Raw genomic sequence first — 15,686 nt, 5'->3', positions numbered from 1 at the left:
GGGTCCGTGGGGGCAAGGAATCCCTCCTGTTACCTCTAGAAAATCCCATACAGCGGGATTACTGAGAGCTGGTCGCAGGTCACAAATCCCTTTTTCCACCACTCTGCAAACAAGACTACTAGTTATAAAAACCATAGAAATTCTTAAAAAACAAAGGTTATAGGGATGTTATAGTTAGGAAATAGTTTTTAAAAAACCTCAGAAATTTACTGAAACAACAAAGGTTACAGCGGTGTTATAGTTAAGCTCAGATTTCACTCATACAAACCCTGTGAAAATTAGCAGTTATAGTTACCTACACTAACTATAACCTGAACCCCTTCAATGCACTATCCCTGACCTCACATATTACAATACGGATGACATTGTCAGTGACCCACTGACAAACCCACTCATACCACCCTAAAACCTCTTGTATACCCACTCACACACACACACAACCACTCACAAACACATTACCAGTACTCATATACTGGCTCACTCCTTTATAGAGGTACTCACACAACCATTCACTTATCGATACAGCCACTTATGCAATGAACCACTTATTTGTAGAGCCATTGACTTAGCCACAAACTCACCCATACAGCTACTCACACACCCATGTATTTACCTACTCAGTCACACTTACACAACTATTCACTCACCCATATAGCCATTCAACACAGTCACTCACTCACGCATGCAAACACATACACTCTCACTCTGACACTCCCAGACAACTACTCACATACCCATGTACACATCTATACAAACACTCATGCATCCACTCACTCACCCATATAGCCATTGACACAGCCACTCACTCATACACACACATATATATGGAGATAGATAGATAGATAGATAGATAGATAGATAGATAGATAGATAGATAGATAGATAGATAGATAGATAGATAGATAGATAGATAGATAGACAGACAGACAGACAGACAGACAGACAGACAGACAGACAGACAGACAGACAGACAGACAGACAGACAGACAGACAGACAGACAGATAGATAGATAGATAGATAGATAGATAGATAGATAGATAGATAGATAGATAGATAGATAGATAGATAGATAGATAGATAGATAGATAGATAGATAGATAGATAGATAGATAGATAGATAGATAGATAGATAGATAGATAGATAGATAGATAGATAGATAGATATAGACACCAGCCTCCAACTGGTCACAGCTGGGAAGGGCTAAAAGATGTGCTTATCAGGGGGTTTGTCTGCCAACGTAGGATTGAGATCAGAGCCTTTTCAATGGGCTACTGGTCATGAGCAGTGCCCAGCTACCACTGCACACAGCTCATGAGCATCTGTGCTTGGCTGAAAGCTGTAAGAGGAAAGGAAGAATGAAAAGAATAATCAAGATGGATGAAAGAAGAGAAAGAAGTAGTGAATGAATGATCAATTGATGTGTTTATGTGTGAATAGGTTACTGAATTGATGGTAAAAAGGATATATGGATAGACAAAAAGAAGACATAAATATGGAGCAGAGGGAGTATGGATGATAGGCAGACAGAAAAATGGAATAAAGCAAAGAATGGAAGACGGAACAAGAGGAAAAATGAAGGCTAGGTAGAAGGAAGGTAAAATAACTGAATGAATGTTAGAAATATACAGAATGAATGATACAAAGAAAAAGATGAAAAGGAAAAGAAAGTATGAGGAACATTTCGAAGAATGGAAAATGGATACGGAAAAGCAAGGGAACAAAGACAAAATTAAGAAGAGAGATAAACAGGATAGATAGTGAAAGAAATAGAATAGCAAAAAATAGCAGAAATAAGACAAGGACATCACTATGAAAAGACTGAAACTGTGAAAAAAGGTAGAAAGAAAAAAAAAAACATGAAAGCAAGTAGGATGAAAAAATAATTAAATATGACCTGAAAAAATTGAAAGTTTGAATGAAGGATAAATATATGGAAGTCAATATTGTGAGAAGGAAATACAGATGGGAGAAAGGAGAAAATTAAAGATGGTTAGAAAGAAGATATAAGCAAAGATAGATGCAAACATGATTGAATAAATAAAATGGAAAGAAAGAATGACATGAGAAACATGAGAGAAATATATAAACATAGAAAGATACAGTGGAGGATTTCACACCATTAAACTTCATTGGGTTATAGGAACTTTGTTGCTCAGAAGTGCTCTGTCAGTGCTGACTGTAAAAACCTAATGCCTTTTTGGTCAATGTATTTAAAAATGGTTCTGTGAAATGTTAACTTCTTTCTCAATATTCCTTGAAAGGAGAGAGTTCTTAAACATCTCTGACAGAGGACTTTAACACAGCTGCAAGCCCTTGGTAAATTGGAATATTTCATGCGTACACCACTCAAGCAGGGCCGGACTGGGAACCAAAACAGGCCCTGGCAAAGTGCCCGCCCCCCCCCCCCCCCGGCTTGGGGGTGGCGCCGAGCACTGTGCCAGGGCTGTTTTCGGCTGATTTTGTTACAGGGCCGATTTTGCAGCCCTGTAACAAAAAGGGCCCCCAGGGGCCCAAAACCGTCCCCCACCCGTGCGGGGCACTGGGGGATTGCCCGGTGCCCGCTACGGCCAGTCCGGTCCTGCACTCAAGCTGTCTAGAAGTTCGCTATTTTTGGGCTAATTTCTTTGAGTTTTAAGGTGAAAAATATACCATTTGGTCACATATTTTTCAACATTTCTCTAGATGGAGGAACAGCTCTTCTTAACACTCTCACCACTGACCTAATGAGGGTTAGGCTTCCTTCATTTTCATTCACTTTCTTAGTGCCATTTGAGGGATAGCTCAAAATGTGTGTCGCTTCATTTTTATCACAAGTTTTATGTCAAGATTTCCATTTTCTGTAATGAATGCGGTGGTTGAACAGAATGATTGTCAATGAATCTAAAGTAATTGAGACAACACAGTAAGGGTCTCATCTGTCAGCTTGGACACCAGTTTCTGTATGAAGAAAGGATCTGAAGTATGTGGGATGCCCATTATCTGTGATGAGTCCTCATACACATCCAGCATTTGATCCATCCTGCAGAGTACAACTGGTGCTTTGTGAGATTTCAGTGCAGGGTATGGCCCCACCCTCGGGGGCTTATCTACATGAAATTTGTGTAGGGCAATGCTTCCTGCTGTGCTGCCCTACACTAGTTTAAAAGGGCAGGAATGCATAGTATTTAAAAGCTATGGTGTATTGCTGTCATTTCAGCCAGTGCACAATTGTCCCCTTGCACTATGGCTCGTTCCTACACAAAAATAATCACGAAATACAGCTCATTGTTCCACATGTGCTGCAGAATGCAGCACATGTGGAAAGAGGAAAAGATAGGAGAAGTGTAAAAATGTCTCCTTGTACGCCTTCTCTAAGGAGGCAAAAGTGTTTGCCATTTTTTGTAAACAGATGTTATTGGTTGTCATATATACATTATACATACAACCATATAGTTGTTACCATTAAAGTTATCACTTATCTACTCAGATCTACATAATTAAAGTACTTATGAAAAATTATGTAAGTAATATGTAATCAATACCTAGCCTTCCCCCCAAGGTCCCTACCATGGAGTAAGTAAAGTATTACAGAAATGAAAGTAAGCAGCATGAATTGCACCACATATAAGGTAAGGAGACATTAGACATTTACAATTAGGCATCCATTCCTAGCAATTACTTAAGGGTGCACAGTACAAGCCAGAGTAGCAGAGACATTCCCCATAGAGAAATAATCATGGTGATCTTCTGGGTGTATCCGGTTCAGGGTTGGATAAGCTATCTACCATGACTCCCCAGGCGCAGGTAACATCAATTTTTACCTGGTCTCTTCAGGCTTTTTTCTTAAGCGTATTCTCCCCTCACAACCTGCTCATTTGATTATTTCTCTTCGCAACATGTGCACTCAGAACCCCCAGTTGTCTTCCAATTCCTCGCGATTTCCCGTTTTGCAAGGATAAACACTAGATCTTGGAACTTGCTTGCAACTTTCGTCTTGATGTGTGGGAAAACCATCCCAGAAAACAATGCCCCTGGGTATGGGGAACCTCTCCTTTGATGACCTTATCAATAGTGTGTAAGGTCTCAGTCCAGAATGTGTTCAGTATGAGGCATGCCCAGAACATGTGAAGGATGTGTGCCCCTCCCTTTCCTCATCTAGTACATGTTGCGTCAGTTACCTGGAAATATACGCCTATGCTCTGCGGGGTCAGATAGGACCTGTCTAAGATATTATACGAGTCCTTTGCTGTATTAGGGAGGCTAACTCTTCTTCCCTCCTAGATCACAGCTTGTTTTAATAGCTGTTGCTGGTCTGTGCATAACTCTCTATATAAGCAGCGTTTAATGGTGCCTGCAGGGCAGAGCCATATATTTACAGCTCAGCGATATCAAGAGGGTCAGTGGTTTCTGTGTGACAATGTTTGCGAATTGCTGTCATGAGCGCTCAGTGTAGTAGAATGTGTCCCCGGAGTAGGTCGAATTTTGCATGGAATTCCTCAAATGGGAGGACTTCCCAATCTCTAAAAAGATCACCCACTTTTGTTGTCCCAGCCTCAACCCAGAGTTCAAGGCCCTGCCACTTGCTGCCATGTGGAAGTGCCCTCAATTTTTCTAGAGGCAATTCTGATGAGTAAGGAGTTTTATTTCAAACCTCCTGTAAACCTCTGTTCACTCTGCCTACACTCTGAACTCCTGCGAGTCATTGTGAGAATTTTCTCACTCACAGAAGAAGTCAGGCAGTGGTGGCATAATGGGGCCTGGGGTCTGATCTCGATTCTGTCTCTGTGTCAGTCCTTGGATCAGCCATTTCTATTGGGCTGCAATATAATACGTCTTGAAATCAGGGACTGCCAACCCACCCGCTGCTGTAGTGCGTTGTATGATTGCCAGAACCACTCACCTGTGGCTTGTCCCTCAAGTAAACACAGTGACCAATGAGTCCAACGCCTAAAAGAATGAATTCAGGACCCATACTGTAGGTGTGCAAAAAACTTATAGGAGGCAGTGGGACAGCCAGCATTTACATGAGTGCTATTCTGCCTCCCACAGAAAGCGGTTGTGTCCTCCAGAAAATAATGAAAGGCCTTAGTGATCTAATATCTCACCCCAGGTTCCCTTCAACAAGTCGGTCCGGTTGTGCTAGATCCTAACTTCAGGGTAAGCCAAGTATCGGGGTATCCCACTGCAGCTCAGTTAGGCTTTCTGGGGGATTCTCACTCTGTACAACAGGAAATAGCTTGGACTTCTGTCAACTGACTCACAACCCAGACAATAGACCAAACTCATCTAGCATAAAGAGGAGTAAGTCATCTGTATAGAGCTCAATTCGATGATGATGCCATCATATACACAATCCCCTATACATATGCCCATACCTAGCCAAAGCCTCTGGGGCTCCGTAGCAAGGGCGAACAGCATGGGGAATAGTGGATATCACTGATGTGTTCCCTGTCCCATCAGATAACCAGCAGAAATGACCCTAAACATATGCCATCTAGTATTATGTTGAGTAACATAGTCCATGTTATGAAGTCTTCACCTAGTCATCACTTCATACATATAATGCCATTACGGCCTGGGATAAATCTTGCTAGATCTGTGTGGATCAATGTAGGGATTACGGCTAGAGCTTAGCTGCTACAATCTTACTCAGAATTTTGTAATTGATGATGAGCATCAATAGCGGTCAATAGGCTGATCGATCATAGGCAGGTTTACCCCGCTTTAGGATGGGGGTTATCACTGCTTCTATAGTAGTGTCCGATACGGATCCGGTAGCCTTGGCTGTCATGTATAGATCAACCAATCTTGGTATTATATCAGCAGAGTATGGGCCATAAAATTCCACCAGGAAACCATCTGTGCCCGGGGTCATAGTTAGGGGTGGGCGGAATTTGTGAAATTCACTTTCGCAAATTATCGCAGAATTTTAAAAAATCTCCGCAAACATATGGAAATATCGCGAAGATGCGGAAGTTTTTTTCCCGCCCGTTCATGGTATTTTCTGCGTGGTCGCGGCTACCCAACTTACCCATGCGGTTGCTCGCAGGCGCAGCCATCTTGTTTTCACTTGTCTCGCGGTGCATGATCGCGAGAAGAAAGACGTGATCGCGCGACGAATGACGTTACTGCGGGCGCGAACTGTCGCGAGACAGCGCAAATGACTACCAACAATCCAACATCTCGTGGAGAACGCAACCGGATCGGGAAAACTTGGCGGCAAACATAGGGATTCAGGTAAGGCGATCACGCGCACGTGAGAATGTATTATTTTACAGGGCAAGCAAGCAAAAAATTTCCGGTATGATGCGGATTGCGTAAATTTTTACATTTTCGCGCTCTCCGCGGAACGCGAAAATATCAAATTATCGCAATTTCCACGAGCGGAACGGAATTTGAGCCCAGGCCTAGTTATAGTACATGCCATTTGATTAATGGCAGAGGTTATTTTGTCTGGAGTAATATCCCCACCAAGATCTCTTGCAACCTTGAGTTGTTGCTACAGCAATGTATTGTTGCTGTGTCTTGTAAGGTAGAGCCTGTATAAAGGTTGGAGTAGTAACAGGTAAATATGTCATTGATAACCTAATGCAAGTAAATTCTGTTACACCCTTTGTCTTTCAATTCATTATTGCTGAACTATACTTATCTGGGTTGACTAGCAAAGCTAGTAAAAACCAGATTTATCTCACTCAACAATGGATTCTATCCATATACTGCTTGTAGTTGAAGCATCTAAGTCCTTATACCTGCAACAAAACCTCCTCTTTAGCTTCCAGGAGTTTAGATTATAGCTGAGGATTGCCGGTCGTTGGGTCTTTTTTCTCTTAAGGCTCTCTCAGCAGCTTGAACTTCACCCAAAAGTTTGTGCCTGATACCTTTCAATCTGGCCAAACAATACCCAGAAGAACCTCCTTAAAACTGTCCAATTCTACCTGAGGAGACAAAGCCATAGCAGTTTTATCGGTAAACTACTGGATTATCTTGGTTCTGATCATCTTGCAGAAGACCTAGTCTTCCAGCAACTCTGGTTTAAGCCTACACGTAGCGATTGTGTGTCGGGGTTGAGCCCATTGTAAATGTAATAGGACAGGATTATGATCCAATATGGTGCAGGAGAGATACTCCACAGTGTGTACTAGGCTATGAAGACTTGGGGTACAGAGAAATAGATCTAATCGGACATGAACATCATGAACCCCAGAGAAGAGGGAGTAGTCCCCCCCATCGCTTACAGCCATCCCTATGAGTCAATGAGCCCCCAATGCTGTTGCCAGTCTTTAAACGCATAGGCTGTGCGAACAGTTTGGAAGTCATGTAGTGGAGGGTGCAATCTACCCAACTGAATATCAATAATTTCCCACCTTTGGGGGTCGGTGGAATCCAGATCTCTTATAATAGCTGTTCTACATTACTTTATGTCTCTATCCAGGAACTCTCTCTGTGTTGGTTGCAGTATCTGACAGTGGCATACCAGATGAACCGAATTCTCCTTTTTATAGCCACAATGCCTCCAATTTTTGTTTTCCTTATGCATCCAATGCGGGGCGTCTGCAAGAGTAGGGAACTGTCCAAAACGCAGGGTTATTTATTTTCTTTTAACACACATAGAAAAAGTGGACTCCAAATAGGCTGCTTGTTTCAATGTTTTATAAGTATTGATCACTGTCCACGAGTGAGTTCTTTTAGAAAAAATACTTTTATCAACCAGCCGCGAATGGAACTTTGCAGCCTTGTTTAATGTTAATTTGAAGGTTTGGTAGGGCATATATTTATTCCAAAGATCTTCAGTGCAGGTAATCTTTAGCGCATGTTCCAAAAATGTATAGGCTGGCAAATGTTTATCCTGTTCCATTTCCTGCCATAATGATTCGTTAAGACTATTTTCCTCTACAGTCTGTTTTGTCTGATACCAAACGTTTATGTATGTGTAAAGTCTGCCCAGTACCTCGTTCAGTAGCCCAAACTCTAAGCACATCTGTGCTGGTGAAGCAGTCTTTGGAAGCTGAAGAACCTTTTTGTAGATACTCGTTATTAGTTTGTTTACAATTTCTGAGTCCTTCCCCTACATTGCAGCACTGGCGTATGATAGTGTTGGCAGTGCTTTAGCAGAGATTGCCATCAATAATGGTCTTAAGGAAGGACCCTCCAGTTTCTTTGCAAGAGCTTTTAGGGCAAATGTTAGGGCCCCTGCTCTCTGCGTCATGTATTTTTTCTGGTCTCTAAATAATAATTTGTTGTCAACATAAAATCCCAAATATTTGTAGCATGATACATTCTCCAGCAAATTACGTTTTAGTCTAATCTTGTGATTCAAGGCTATACGGTTTGTAATGAGCATCATTTTTGCTTTTGAAAGATTTAATTCCAGTTTATTAACAGACAGAAAATCAGAAAGTTCATTTAGTAGTCTTGCTAAGCCTACCTTAGTTAAGCTTAACAGAACAATATCATCTGCATAAGGTAGATGCGACAGTTGTAATTTGCCCAACTTTGGTGAAAGTGAGTTAATTCCATCAAGCTTTCTCAAGAGGTCTGAGATAAATAAATTAAATAGGTGCGGAGCCAGCACGCACCCCTGTTTCAGTCCCGTGTTGGTATACACTTTTCTGGATATTCTAGCTCCATTTCCGAGCTTCACGCCTACCCAGGATGCTGTATAAAACAGCAATAGACCCTTCAATAGTCTCTCTGGTATATTCCAGGATTTTAATTTAGACCACATGAGTTTCCGGTCTACGCTGGCAAAGGCAGCTTTTAAGTCTATATAATACAGGTGAAGATCCTGTTTTCAGCTTTTGCATCTTTCAGCAATCAGTGAAATGGACAGGATATTTGTGATAGTTCCGATGTCCTTTCTAAATCCTGTTAGATTTTTTGGTATCAAGTTACATTCTCTTGACTAGTCAGCTGGATCTTTAAGGAGCAATGAGGCAGGGTTCCTGTAGGGCTATTATATCGCAATCTGCCTCTCGTTAAGTGGAAGGCCTTCATTAAGTAGTCGCCTGGCTCCAGCTATATTCCAAGATAGCATGTGTATTGCATGTGTTTCAGAGGTAATATCTGAGACATTTTTAAAGGTAACCAGTTCCTCTTTTATAGTACATTAGGCATATACGTGCAAGTTAACACGGCATGCCTGACACTTTAAGTCGTCACGAGCACAGCGGTGCCACGGCCCCCGCACCACAGGGGAATTACCCCCGCTGGGAAGGGGTTAATATACACCTCTCCTGTTCAAGTAAGAGAACAATTTATAACGAAAAGCATTTATATGTCATTTGCCCTGCAGTAGATGCCATGTAAGGAAAAGTCATTATGCAAGTCCTCTTTATATCTCCTGTCCCGCAACCCCAATAAGCACAGTATGGGCACAATATACAATGTTTTACGACTCATCAATCCCCAAGATTTTAAAACAATAACTAGTGTCCCAACTCCGCATCCCCAGGACAAGCCGAGGAACACCACCCATCCAAACAGTAAAATAAAACAGAGCCAGTAATGTAAGTTCTTCCATGCTATGTATGAGTAAGAGGGTTAGCCAGTGAGTTGCCCAAGCTATTGAACTTACGTTCAGCTTATTTCAATAGCATTGTAAATTCAGCCCATTGTTTAGTGTTAGACTTGGGGGTCTCTAGTTGGCACAGGTATGCACTTGTGACAAATAGGGACCCTCGCCTCTAGTCAGGGTAAGGGGCTACACTCCTAAAATAACCCCTGCTCACCCCCTTGGTAGCTTGGCACAAGCATACAGGCTTATCTCAGAGGCAGTGTGTAAAGCATTAGTGAACACATACAGTAATCAAGTGACAACACTACAGATGGACACCACACAGGTTTTATATCAAAAATAAGTATTCTTTATGTATATTTACCACAAGACCTTTAAAGGACAAAAACACACAATACTGTTACTTTAGATGGTAGAATTTAACTTAGTTCTCTTAAGTTCTTAGATGCGACACTTTAAGTCAATGTACCTTTTAGATGCGACACGCAGGGCAACGAAAGTGTTGCAACGATGTTGATGCGATGAAGTTTTTGGTGCAAAGAAATAAAGATGTGAAGATCTTCCAGATGCGGCACGCTTCTCCGATGTTGCGAGAAGACTCGACTCGATGCTTCAGCTGCAGCGGCGACACACTTTACGCGATGCGACGACATCGGGCTTGGCAGCAACACTCTTCTCCGACGTTGCGCGATGCTTCCGCTCAATGCGATGTTGCAGCGGTGACACCCCTATACGCGATGTGATGACAGCAGCTCCGACGGCAGCACGCTTCTCCGTGGATGCGAGGCACTTCTCTTCATGCGGTGCAATGCGACAACTATGATGGCTGCGATGGCGACACGCTTCTTCCTCGATGCGAGACTCTTCTCTTGATGCGGTTCAATACGTCAGCTACAATCTCTGCGATGGCGGCATGCTTCTTCGGTGTTGCCAGACACTTCTTCGATGATGCGAGACGCTTCCGCTTGATGCGATCCTGCAGTGGCGACACACTGTACGCGATGCGACGACAACAGTTTCGACGGCGTCACGCTTCTCATTCTTGAGTTGCGCTTCCAGCTCCTTGCGACGCGCAGTCCCTCATAAGGCCCAAGAGCAGCAGGCACTTCCAAAGGACTCTGGGGAGCTGGGGGGTGAAGTCTGTTGTTCCTGAGACTTCAGCAGGAGGCAAGCTCTTTTCCAAGCCCTTGGAGATCCTTCACAAGTTGAGCAAAAGTACACACAAAGTTCCTTTCTCCTTTCTTTGGCAGTAGGCAACCCCTGCAGGCCAATCCCCAAGTTTCAGGGATAGTCTCTCCTCAGTTTCTTCTTGATTCCTCTCCTCAGCAGAGGTTCTTCTTGTTTCCCAAAGTGATCTAAATTCTTGGGATCAGGGTCTCAATACTTATACCCCAAAATCCTTTGTCCTCTGAAGGCAGAGGGGCCTTTGCCTTGTTCAAGCCAGTTCTGGTCAGTCCTGGAGAACTTTGTTTATCTGACTCCTTCTTTCCTTTCAGAGTGCAGGGCAGAGACCTCAGACGAACCACATGAGGTGGAGCCAGCATTGTGGAGGGAAGGCACAGCCCTATTCAGGTCCCAGGTGCAACTCCTCCAACCCATCTAGATGCAGATCTCTCTATTCACCACTGGGACACCTCAGCCTGTCTCCTGGAATTCCTCAGCCATGTCACTCAAACTCCAGGCAGGGAATAGACAGCCTAGCAGAGGCAGGTTTGAATGGTTAGACAAGAAAATACCTAATTTCTAAAAGTGACATTTTCAAACACAGAATGTTAAAACCAACTTTACTAAATGATGTATTTTATCATTCTTTGTTCAGGCATACTACATTCAAATTTCTACCATGTTCCCTCAGTCAGTTAGGATTATAAGATGTAATAACCAAACTGCCCATGCTGGTCTATGGAGAACAGGTACCCTTCCAATAGTGAAAAATGAAAATGGCTGTAATTCACTATTAGAACATGCCACACACACCAGGCCATGCCCTACCGTATCCTTACAATGCACCCTGCCCTTGGGCCTACCATAGGGGTGTCTGATATGAAAAGGGAAGATTTAGGGACTGGCAAGTGGGTGCACTTGCCCAGTCTGCATGACAGTACCAGACTGCACGCAGGTTCTGCAATGGCAGACCTTAGACACATTTTTACAGGCTGCTTCTGTGGGTGGCACAACCAGTGCTGCAAGCCCACCAGCAGCATTTGGATTTACAAGCCCTGGTCACTCCTGGTGCACTGTACTAGGGTCTGACAAGTAAACCAAAGCAACCAATCGGAATCACAAATCATACATCAATTTACAATAGGGAGCACTTGCACTGTGGCACTGGACAGCAGTGGCACAGTGCCCTGAGCAACTAACAGCAGCAAAAACATATGAGGCAACAGCAAGAAATGGAAGGGAGACCCACGCCATTGTGCCAGGTCTAACATTCAGCTATCAGTATCTTTCGCAGGTGTCCCACGTGAGTGACAACCATGCTATTCTTTTGTAGTATTCCCCCAACATGTTACCAGTTTGTCGTATAGCTCAGGTAATGTCATCCAATGATTTTGGTGATACCTTGTGCATCTCCAGGCTTGAGCCCTCTGAAGCATTAGAGCCATGTCCAGAATCTGAGTCGCGAGTAGGAGAACTCGGCTCCGGCGTCATAGATACCATCATTCTCCCACTTGTCTTGTCTACGACTTCCATTGCGCTCTGCCACCCAAGTTAAACTATGGCCTGTGAAGGGGCAGTAATACCTCGCTGCAATTGTGTCAAAATCAGGTAACTCACTGTTGTTTAGGGCTCTTGTCAGCTCTCGGTGCCTGTTGGCAGTCCAGCCAATCCCAGGCTTCCTGTGGGGAGTGGGAGAACTGTGTCCCGTCTGAGGTCGCCACCATCAGCCTTGCAGGGAAAAACCTTGCATACTTAGGGTCCAGTTGTCATAGTTTTTTCTTAGCATCATTAAACAATGCTTTGTCTTTCGATGTCTCTGGAGAAGTCAGGGAACATTTGTATAACTGTATTATCAATTTGGAGCTCCTTCTTTCGACTGGCCTTAATCAAAATATGATTGCGATGGGACTTGGTGTGCCCTCTCAACTGCAAAGAATGTAGAGAGGTCCTCAAGCACAACCTTTGTATATAACCAATTCTCAAGATAGTTCATCATGTTGGCGCCCTCCACAATCTCAAGTAGTCTGACCACTCGGATATTATTGTCAGGGGAACAATTTTATACATTTCCACTTTTCCGAACATTAGATTTCACCGCTGTCAATTGAGCCTTCATTGTAGAATTGGTAGGGGGTATTTCCCTCAGAATCTGTTAGTTTATAGTGACTTTCTCCACAAGGTGCTTATGATCATCTCATAAGAGGCCCAAGTCTATGCTAATAGTATCTATTTTGGATTCCAGTATCTCACAGGAAGCTATCATAGCTTGAAGTATGTCCTGTAACATCAGATTTCTAGGAGACCCCGCAGGCTGGGACTTGCCTTCAGCCCGTTCTGGCAGGTAAGCATTGCTCTCAGGACCCTGGTCCCTTCTGTGAGTAATCTTGCCCATAATTCCCAATATTAGACTAATGCTAGCGGACATACTCTCTTCCTGCACCTGCACCTGATAAATTACAGTGCCATCAATCTGGCAGGGGCCATACATACCACCCCCTTAGTAGTGCAGACTGATAGTCAGAAAGAGCTTCAAGCAGGGGGGTGATAACCCATTCACGATAATATTCTGCTTAAGGACAACAAGGGCCCAAACACATCTTGTCAGCCAAAGACTCCCCAGACACAGGCCTCGCAGTATTCTCTGAAATGATATAGGTTGTAAATCACCTCCTGGTCATATTACTTACCCCCTTTTCCAAGGAGATGCTGGTAGAAAAGTGCTAGCAATTCTTTAGTCTGTTTCCTTTGTCGTACTTATATCGGTTATCTCTGAGACAGGGCCTCTTCTTTACAGCCTCTTCTAGCCGTCACTGGAATGGCAATGCGCTGCTCAGATCCAAGCCACTCCTTCAGACCCGGGTCAAAGTCAATCTTGCGGTCCTCAACCGATGCAGCCATATGGCCCAGGGGTAGGAAGAGCACCCAGCAATCTCCCAGGTCTCCTTGCAATGCTCAGCAAGATGTCCCTTGAACTCAAAGGACTAGGGCCAATATGTCTGAAAGGAGAATTCGGTGCCTCCATCTACACAGGGGGGCCCAGCAGCCTCTAGTACTGGCATACCTCACATCTCTCACATTGCTTTTCAGTTGGTATGCCTCTGTGCTCCAGCACTCACATCTGGCCTACACTGTGTGACACAGGCCCCACTATTTTTCTTCCTTGCAGGTTCCTCTGAGTACCTCCTCATCTTCAGCAGTCTCCAGCTGGCAATACAGCAGATATAGAACCCTCAGTAGCATGCCAATATGGAGGGGGGAGTTGGGGCTCTTGAGCTGGTCTCAGTTTATCAATTTGGAGCTGGATGCAGGTCAGCCAAACAGAGCTCTGAGCCATGCTGTTCACTCCATTGGCACCAGGCCACACTCCACATGCATACTTGATGCTGCTAAGATGGGACAATATCAAATTCCATGGGTGTTCAGAGATAAAACCAACATCAACACCTGTGGAAGGCCTCTTTCGTGCAGAGTAAGGCAAGGCAGCAACATGCACCGATTTGCCTTACTACATATCTACATGGCCATGAAAAGTCACACAGGGTGGTTTTATGTGGCCTTGTAGATATAGCTAAGCCCTGTACACCAGCTGAATGTTACCAAAGTGATATCTGGAGGTACACATGGCTTTTAAATAAGTCCCTCAGTATGGCAATTGGTGTTATTCTGCTCCCAATCTGTATCATCATGATAAGATCTGATGTACATAGCCTCTCCATCACCTGTGGCAAGTTCCAATGCACCCAGAGTGCTCAAGGGCTAGAAGCAGCAATCTTCGATTATAGCCGAATGCGCACCAATGTAATTATCAATTGGCTCACTCTTGAAAACATACCCATAACATCACCACTTTCCTATAACCTTTTAGGTCTTTTGTTTAAAGTCTAATGTTTAAAAATATTGAATTTCAGTAAGTGCCAAGGAATGAAGGAAAATAAACTACCCTCCTAATTTTCAAAATAAATATCAAGAAATCATGAGTGCATGGTCAACCTTCCCAAGTGTCATTTCATTTTCAGAGATGAAGTGGAATTAGTGGTCGACTTCTGTACAACTGATGAATTGATCCTGAAAACCGGGCACTAGTACTGTCAGGCTTCTGGGTTATGAATATAATTGCCTGAAAGAGGATCCAGGTCCTTGGGGTTTACAATTAAAAAGAAAACACCAGAAATTAGAAGCTCTTGAAAAGAAAGCCATGTCCAGGAGTTAGGATGACATCATTGTTTATTGATTGTATTTATGAACCAACTACTCACTAATGGTTTCACTCACCATGGTTACTCAACATTGCCCAGCTTTGTGGACTACTTTTATGTTCTATCAACAGCTCTCTATAATATTAAAGAAATAATTATAATTTTAAAGTATAGATATAATGAGAAAATGTAAATGAAAGAAATTTGATGCTCAGGTGAGCTTAATTTTTCATAATTTTACCTCCAGAAAGTTTACTCTTTAGCTACTGAAAGATTACAGTTCTCTTTCTTTGCGTGCTTTTATAACAGCAAAATATTTAAAATCTGCTACATTGTACAAACTTTCTGTTTTTCGAGGATAAATGTAATCTTCCTCAATGACATAACCAGCCCCCTTGAGAGCATCCTTCACAAAATCTGCATCCAAGCAGAAAACAGGCATCTTGACGTCACCGCACATGAAAAATGTCGCACAGAATTTTGTAATCATTATCAGATGTCCTCCAGTCTTTAACAGTGACGAGACATTTTTCAGAGCTTCGCAGTAGGACTTCTCGTCTGAGACAAAGTGCTCCAGACAGTGCACCAGGAGCAGACAGTCAGCTTGGGAGTGGATGACGGGAGACAAAGGGTTACTGCTCATGACGTCATATTTCAGAGCTCTTTTAATTTTTTTTCGCAACATCTGTTTCTTCTCAGTCAATGTTTCACTGGAATAAAGAAATACAAGGTGATTAATATGCTTTTAATTGTTGACTGACAATTGTTATGCAATGGGACCATCTTCATAGCTGCAATGGAAAAATGTATAAACCTTTTCAAGATGGCCGC

The 15,686-nt window shown here is 43.2% G+C and overlaps 1 protein-coding gene across 1 annotated transcript in view; it reads right to left on the bottom strand.

The window, feature by feature from the left end:
• Positions 1 to 14,865: 14,865 nt before the first annotated feature.
• The window catches only part of LOC146829780 (nicotinamide N-methyltransferase-like), a 45,507-nt gene continuing 44,686 nt past the window's right edge, over positions 14,866 to 15,686 (bottom strand). The window contains exon 3 of the mRNA XM_085608494.1: positions 14,866 to 15,565. Within this exon, the coding sequence (XP_085464620.1) occupies positions 15,130 to 15,565 (436 nt within the window). The 3' untranslated portion in view covers positions 14,866 to 15,129. The remainder of the gene's footprint in view (positions 15,566 to 15,686) is intronic.

Source organism: Triturus cristatus, chromosome 5_2 (genome assembly GCF_964204655.1).
Source record: "Triturus cristatus chromosome 5_2, aTriCri1.1, whole genome shotgun sequence".
NCBI lineage: Eukaryota > Metazoa > Chordata > Amphibia > Caudata > Salamandridae > Triturus > Triturus cristatus.
Note: the sequence above shows the minus strand (reverse complement) of the source record. Positions and strands in the feature narration are given on the sequence as shown.